The sequence below is a fragment of the Fulvia fulva genome, chromosome 1, assembly GCF_020509005.1.
Source record: "Fulvia fulva chromosome 1, complete sequence".
Taxonomy (NCBI): Eukaryota; Fungi; Ascomycota; class Dothideomycetes; order Mycosphaerellales; family Mycosphaerellaceae; genus Fulvia; species Fulvia fulva.
In genome coordinates this window covers 11,012,576-11,020,349 of record NC_063012.1, presented here as the reverse complement: position 1 = coordinate 11,020,349, position 7,774 = coordinate 11,012,576, and the positions used below count along the sequence as shown (strand labels likewise).

The 7,774-nt window shown below is 43.9% G+C and overlaps 2 protein-coding genes across 2 annotated transcripts; both read right to left on the bottom strand.

Annotated features, from left to right (window-relative positions):
* Positions 1-472: 472 nt before the first annotated feature.
* CLAFUR5_14656 (uncharacterized protein) lies at positions 473-658 on the bottom strand (the record flags this gene model as incomplete). Its single annotated transcript, XM_047913804.1, has 1 exon — positions 473-658. One exon carries the CDS (start codon positions 656-658, stop codon positions 473-475), a length of 186 nt encoding a protein of 61 aa, XP_047755685.1.
* Positions 659-2,560: 1,902 nt separating this feature from the next.
* Positions 2,561-3,346, bottom strand: CLAFUR5_02262 (uncharacterized protein; the record flags this gene model as incomplete). The annotated part of the gene is made up of 1 exon (XM_047901410.1): positions 2,561-3,346. The coding sequence occupies one exon, from the start codon at positions 3,344-3,346 to the stop codon at positions 2,561-2,563; it is 786 nt and encodes a 261-aa protein (XP_047756577.1).
* Between the last annotated feature and the right edge of the window lie 4,428 nt (positions 3,347-7,774).

Below are 7,774 nucleotides of genomic sequence, written 5' to 3'. Positions count from 1 at the left end.
CGATTAGGCTAGCCGCCTTAGGCTGACATAGGTGTGTCAGGGTCTAGTAGGGGAGGATGTGACGTTCTTATCCGAACACACCGCCGGCTTGGCGCTCAGCTTTGTATTTAGAGTTTTCTCAGGTAGCTTTTCTGTATCTCAGATTCACACTCGCCAAGGTTCTCACACCCGCTGCATGCGAGTGGGGAATAACCATTCAAAGTCGGTCGCATTCGCGCTCAGCATGTGAACAAGCGAAGCTTGGCAATTTGACCATGGACATACGTACGATACACGTTTTCCCCATTCACATCGTTATCCCCAGTCTCGTCTGTAGCCATTGATTGCACACTCGATACTACCGCTCAGATCAAGCCCCACGAGTGCCTCTAGTTCCATTCTCAGTCCAACATCTGGCTTCGCTGCTAAAACCCGGACGCGTGTTAGCGGTTATCTATGCTGGCATGAAGTTACACTCACCTACCACCTAGAATCACACGACGGCTGCATCTGCCTGATAACAGGTGCCATGATACCCAGGTCCGTACGAAGTGCAGTCGCCACACGTGGAGCCCGCACAATCTGCCTTGGAGTAGCACGTGCTACCGCAGCTTGCAGCTAGACTGCCCGCGATGAAGCTCGTGAGGGCCATCAAGAAAATCGTTGAGAAGGATTTCATGATGTTGCAAAGTTATCTTAGTCGATAGTTCCCAGGACCGGTGGTTGCGTGAGAGACGTTGGGGGGTGAACAGGATATCGAGGTCTTATCGTCGATGGGGTGTGTACTTGTTATATCTTAGGCAGGGAAGTTGTTAATTTGAAGTCCTGATGCTGCTGCTAACCTATGGCTAAGCATTAGCGATGCACGTGCAGCTGTCATATAACGATGCTCGATCAGCGAGTGAGCTTGTCCTTGTGTTGGTGTTGGTACTGATATTGTCCAACTGGCTAGAGCTAACCCTAGGCAATCTATCAGGCATTGATCTGTACTTCACCTTTCAAAGAACCCCGATGAGTATAATTGTGTGAAGCTGGATTCCTAAAGGAGAGAGAGTATCGAAAGTGAACGAGAAGACCAATGGGAAACCTTCGTGGAAGCACACCACATGACCACTCCTAAACGAATCCTGGCCATCCACGAAAGTATTCCTGAGAGATATTTGAGCACGGGAGTCCGTGGAAGGTATAACGCCAGTCCTTGAACCAACATCTCTGCCTCGAGTAGTAGGAACGTGATCTAGACTGAGCGATCAGTAATGTGATCTATTGACTAGGTACCCACGTAGGATAAAGTGGTTTCAACCAGGTCCACAAAGGCTAGAAATCCAGCGGACCAATGTTGCTTCGGCTCGAGTGCCACGTGCCAGGCTATCGGCAGTATCTATGATGCATTCCACCTCGCCCTACTTTCCTTGATCTGTCAGCGCCTCACCTGCCGACTAACATTTACACAATTGCCTACATGGAGTTTCGACTAGAACGCTAGCATAAACACCTAGTACACTCGGCTTCCTCGATCGTCGCGTGAAACCACGACGTTTTAAACAAAACAGTATATTAGGCAATAACGAAGCGCTTATATATAGTAATATATATACTAAAATGCTCGCCTATATATACGTTATCGAATACGTGCCTTAAAATGCTATATACTAAGAGTCTATTTTCCCGAGAGTAAAGAATAGCAAAGTCTTAGCGCTTATTGACGTCGATAATTTACGACAAACTTTTATATATATAGCTATAACTCTTACTATAACTAGTGTATTTAATATTACGAAACTCAAATTATCGATAGATATATACTAGTTCTATATTTCTAGAAATTTGTATTCTCGTATCTAGCTATATTACGTTAGAAGTATAGGAAGTCATTATACGGGCTTATATAGGGTGTTTTAAAAGCAGGTTATGTATTGTATATATCTATCTAGAATAGACAGGTGTTGCTCTTGAAGAGGCTACATGTGACATATCAGTCACCTGATTCTTGGCGTACGTGGCCTCAAGTTTTGATGATGGGATGTTGCCCATGTGCACGCTCGGATCGCGACAAGCTATACTACGAAGTTATATCTTATTTTCTGAAATTTTTTAGAAAACTCGCGATTCACCGGACCGGGAAAGCCGAGTGCACCAGGTGTTTATGCTAGCGTTCTACTAGGCTCTGGCCTGGACATCATTGCTGAGCAGGGCCAGGGACCCAGGAGCGGCAATCCATTCCGGGTGGGGTACATGTGCAGGCAGAGGAGAGATAAGTTTACAACGACCCACAACGCTTCGGCATTTACCATCCTCAGGCCGAGGCAACCCTCGTAGATCCAATGTGCATGTTACCAGACGTTGTGCACATACTGCCCACTGACACCCTCGACCTGGACAGCTTTTGTGAGCAGTACGGCACGCGAACGCAAGCGTTCAAAGGATAGACTGGGCCTCCAAGGTTTGAGCAGCTACCTCATCGTGTGTTAAGGAGGTCCTTGACCAATACCAAGAATACGCCTATAACAACTAGAACCTAACATACATGATGGCTGCACGTGAGACGTGCCCATCCGACTCACCAATCAGCCTTGCCGCTTCAAGGGACACATTGGCATCGCTCATTGTTATATTCCTTGAATTTCTTCGACCCAAAACTTCCCTCCACCGTCGCGGAGTAAACATCCGCAGCACCGATGCAGGCAGCATAAACCGGCTTCGAGTACCAATGGTCGACCTTTCCGCATTTCTGGTCCATGCAATCTCTGAATGTGTAGTTGCAAGCCTCAAACGTCTGACCGCAGTCGTCGTAGCAGTAATCGTGAGCATCGCAGCAAGGGCCGAAGCTGAAGTCTGGAACGACTTTGTAGTTGTTTTTGGAACCACAGCCGTTGGCGGAGGCAGGACGAGCGCCGGGCTTCAGCTGCGGGTGGTAGTTGTTTGGTTGGCCTGGGCATCGTGGAGCGGCACCAGTGTTCCATTTGCCGGGTGTGTTAGCGCTGTCTAGAGAGCTGGCCTCGTCCGGCTTGGTGTCATCTTTTAGGGTGTTGGCATCGTCTTGATTGAAGCTATCTTCTGGCATGGTGGTCTGATCCTCGTCCGGCTTCATGTCATCTTCTAGGAAGTTGGCCTCGTTTCGGTTGAAGCTATTCTCTGAAACGCTGGCGGTAACCTCGTCCGGCTGGACGTCACTTTTTAGAAAGTTGGCCCCGTCTTGGTTGAAGCTATTTGCTGGAATGCTGGTCTTAGGCTCGTCCGGCTTGATGTCCTCTTCTGGAGTACCGGTGTCTTTATCAAAGGCCTCAAGCGGATCTGTTTGGCGAATTTCCAATTTTGCTCGAGCCCTTCCATCGCTAACCCTGTGTGGGTTCCTGGTGTGGCCCATCTGTGCAGCGGTCGACACTTTTGTGTCAGTTAGATTGCAGTCCCTATCGTACAACGTCCATGGACTTGAAGACGATGGAACGAGGATGGTTGCACTGCCTTCAAATCAGCTGGTGAGATGCCATTTTTTCCCAAGAAGAATACCGACAGCGGGTCTGCATAGTGCATACACGTGTCTGTGCCAACGGCGTAGCTCTGACACGCCTTGTTCGGTTCACAAAGCTTTCCGCAAGCCGTTGCGTAGTATGTCGAGGGTGAGGATGAAGTAAAGTACGGCGGCTGATTGAGGAAGCCAATAGAGCCACAAATTTGGGACGCATTTGAAGAGGAATACATGAGCAGGGCCATTGCCCAGATCTGCTGGAATCTCATTTTCTAGAAATGTGGAGTGGATGCACGATTCGCCATGAGCGCACGTTCAGACTGCTCGATTTATATAGCCTATTCGAAAAAATTTCGAGTTCAAACTGGTGAACCCCAAAATACCTTTAGTTGGAACGGCCTCTGTCCACGAGGGCGAGCGCTGAGCCCACGTGTTGATGAAGCAATTCAGACAGTCTGTTACTTCTCGGTAGATGCGACTGGTTGAATGCATAATCCTGTGTCCCGGATCAGGTTGTGGTCGATACCTCGAAGTGGATGTGAGTAAGCATCTTGCCACAGGAGCCAATTTGCTGGACCCATGATTACACATGCGACTGACTTGGCAGGTAGCGCATATGCACAAAGCCTGACCATTTGCCTGCCGTCCAAGATCAAGCAGAAGCGCCACGAGGGAGGAAGAAGCAGGGCAGGTTGGTGGACAGCCTTTCTCTTTGTATATGCCGTGTACAACACGAAGATATACGAAGAGCCGTCCATGGGAGGATAAAGATGGAGCCTACTGCCCCTAGGTCGGGGAGCTTTGCGCGGCCGTATGATACTAGTAGTAACCGTTGTCGCGATCCGAGCGTGCACATGGGCAACATCCCATCATCAAAACTTGAGGCCACGTACGCTAAGAATCAGGTGACTGATTAGTCACCTGCAGCCTCTTCAAGAGCAACACTTGTCCATTCTAGATAGACACATGCAATACACAACCTGCTTTTGAAACACCCTATATAAGCCCGTACAATAACTTCCTACACTTCTAACGTAATAGTTATGAGCCCGGTTAGCGCTTACTAACATTTGCTACGATAAGGAAGCCCTAAAGTAGAGTTTATATCGTTATAGTACTACTACTACAACTAGTACAGTAGTATCCCCTAGGCCTAGTAAACCCGCGTAGAACTTTCACTAGCCTACAACCTATTTTATAGTTATAGCTACTACCGAGACGCCGGTAACTACCGGTACCCTACCTTAGGATACCGTAGTTCTAAAGAGCTATAACTAATAGAACAAGTATAACCGTTAGCTAGAGCTCTACGTAGAGTCTTTAAATGTCTAGAAGTATATAGATCCTTACTAACTAAGTAACGAGCTAATAGAGCCTACTTACTTAACGTTTAAGGAAATCTAATAAGCGTACACGGTAGGAGACGCTATATTAAGAGATCTTATTAAGCTATAACAAATAGACGTAGACCGAAGGTAACAGATATACGATATCTTTGCTACTATACGATCAAAGCTTATTACCTACCTTATCCGTACGGCGATAGAGCTAGGGTAAGAGCTAATATACGGCTAGAATATCCTTAGAGTAAAATACTAGGCTCTTAAGGATTAGTATAGTCTAGACGATATACTACGTAAGCGGTAGCTTACGCTTAAGCTACCTAGGCTTTAGAAGGCTAGCGTACGTAGAATTAATAACTAGTACTTAGACTAGTTAGTTTTATAGACTAAGATACTTAAGTATAACTACGCCGAGTACGACGGCCTTAGTAGACACTTCCTACTTACTATTTAGTAGAAGTAGGCTCTAGCCTACGGTACTTCTCTATATAACGAGTAGAAGCGTAACAAAATGTTACTATAAAAGCTTACTAAGCGTTACCTCGAATAGATACGCGACACTGTACTAGTAATAACTAACGGTCGATTAGTCTTTATAACCTTCTCCGGAGAAACCTTAGTAGAGGATAAAATAGTACCTATAGGTACTAGTTAAAAGGAGGGTGACCGTAGTAGTAGCCGTAGTAATAATAACCGTAGTAATAGCCGCGGTTAAAAGGGTCGTAGTAGTAGCCGTAGTAATAATAACCGTAGTAATAGCCGCGGTTAAAAGGGTCGTAGTAGTAGCCGCGGCGATAAGAATAAAGATAAGGACAATAATAGGCTAAGCGGCTACTAGAATATCACCGGCAAGCCTAAGGACACCTATTATAAGGGCCTGTTCTTATACAATATAATTAACCCCGATAAGCGCCTAGTAAAGGATTAGCGCTTAGAGTAGTAGAAGAAGTACTAGAAAAACTTTATTAAATACTACTTAAGCGACGACAGCGAGCGTCTACTTAGCGTATTAAATCGTAACTGTTAAGAACATACAGGCCGTAGGACAAGTATATAGGTGTGGGTGTGTCATATGACTAGATCACGTGACTAGGGTTTGCTAGCCTATAGGCTAGTAAATATCCGGACACCTAGTATCTACCTATACTAATACTAGCGATACTATATATAGATACACGCTATCCTATTAGGTCCTTCTTCGTCTTTAGTATAATCCGCCGTCTTCTACTACTACGTAACTCGTACCTATTCAATAGTAACAATCTAAAAGACTAGGAACGTAATAAGGCTATTACTAATACGAAGAAGGTATTACTAAGCAATAAGGGCTTTATTGGCCTTACTGTTCTTTCTAGCTTAATTAGTAAGTTAAGCGTTAACTTTAGGGATTACTAGGTATATAATAACTGTTTAGACACTTATATAATCAATTATTATAACTAGGAGGGTATAGAGTTTATTATAGAGCGCCTTACTACCTTAGAAATCTAGGCTAGAACAACTACCTTTCTAATTATAGCGTTAGGGCGTATTTATATATTAATTAGAGGATATTTATTCACCTTACTAGATATAGCTTACTACCTAGGCTTTTATATAAACGTTATCTCTTATATACGTATAGAAACGGCCGGACTCTAGTAGTACGGACGTAGCAATTTAATATAGTATAACGATACTAAATTAATAGACCTATACTACCCTACTAATACGGGTCTAGGCTACTCTCGGTAGGTAAAAGGGTATCGTAGCTAAGTAATCAAATAAGTTCTACGGAGAAGAGAAGTTCTAGCTAAGGCGCGTATCGAAGATAAGCGCGACGTTCGCCGAGCCGAGGCGTTACGTTATATTTACGAAGTCACGTAACCTAAAGGCCGTAGGCCGTAGGGCTATACCGTGATACCTACTAGTACAATCCCTTTCTTTAAGGTAGTTATACTACCTAAGTCACCTATTATTTACTAATAGCCTATAAAAGAGGGCCTAGTACTACCGAAGGTTACTAAAAAGATACGTAACGCGCACTTTATTAGTACTATTAGTAGGGGTATAAACATCGGCGATAAACCTAATAATAGCGTAGTATCTCTAAAGACTTAAGAGGATAGTAACCGTACCGTTCTCGTAGTTATAAATAGTACTAGGGGTACTAAAGGTATAGCTACGTCTAGTAGGACCCCTATTAAATACCGAAAGCTCTCTAGCCGCTAGTAGCATTAAATCTTTAGTTATATTAGCGCTCAACGTATTAAGTAGTTACCGCTTAGAGTTAAGGGGGTGATTATTAACGATAGTCTAAGCGTACCCCTTACTATATATTATAGAGTATATAGGCTTAGTAAAGCTTATAAGGTATATAATCGGTCTTAGCCTACTAGGGTAATGACCTTATACGGCTATATAGCTATAGACTTAGTAGAATTTACTATTGCCTATAACGGTAATAGGTACCTCGTCTACTTCTACGATCTAGATACCTATAGACACTTCTAGTTTACTATTAAGAATAGTGATTAGTATTTAGTATTAGCTTACTTTAATAGCCTACTAAGCTTTATTAACTTCATTAGTCGTAGGTTTATATACTTCTATAGGGATAACAAGTCCGCTATTAGGAAGGTATCTCGCTCAGTTATTAATAATAATAAGATTAAATAGTACGTAACCGCGGAATACGCGCCTACGTAGGATCTAGTAGAAAGAGCTAGAGCTCTATTTATTACTATAAGTAGAACTATTCGTATCTACGTACGATTACTAGAAAAGCTTTAGCTAGAATATACTATAGTAGCGGTATATATCCTCTAGCGATCCCCTATCTAGTTAAAGGGCTAGAAGACCCTATTCGAATTGATAATAGGGCGAATTCCGAACGTAGGTCATATAGTAGTATATAGCTCCCTTATATACGTGTTTGTCTATAGACTAGATTAGCCTAGTAAGAGCGAGAAACTCTAAGAGAGAGCGCTTATAGGCTACCTTA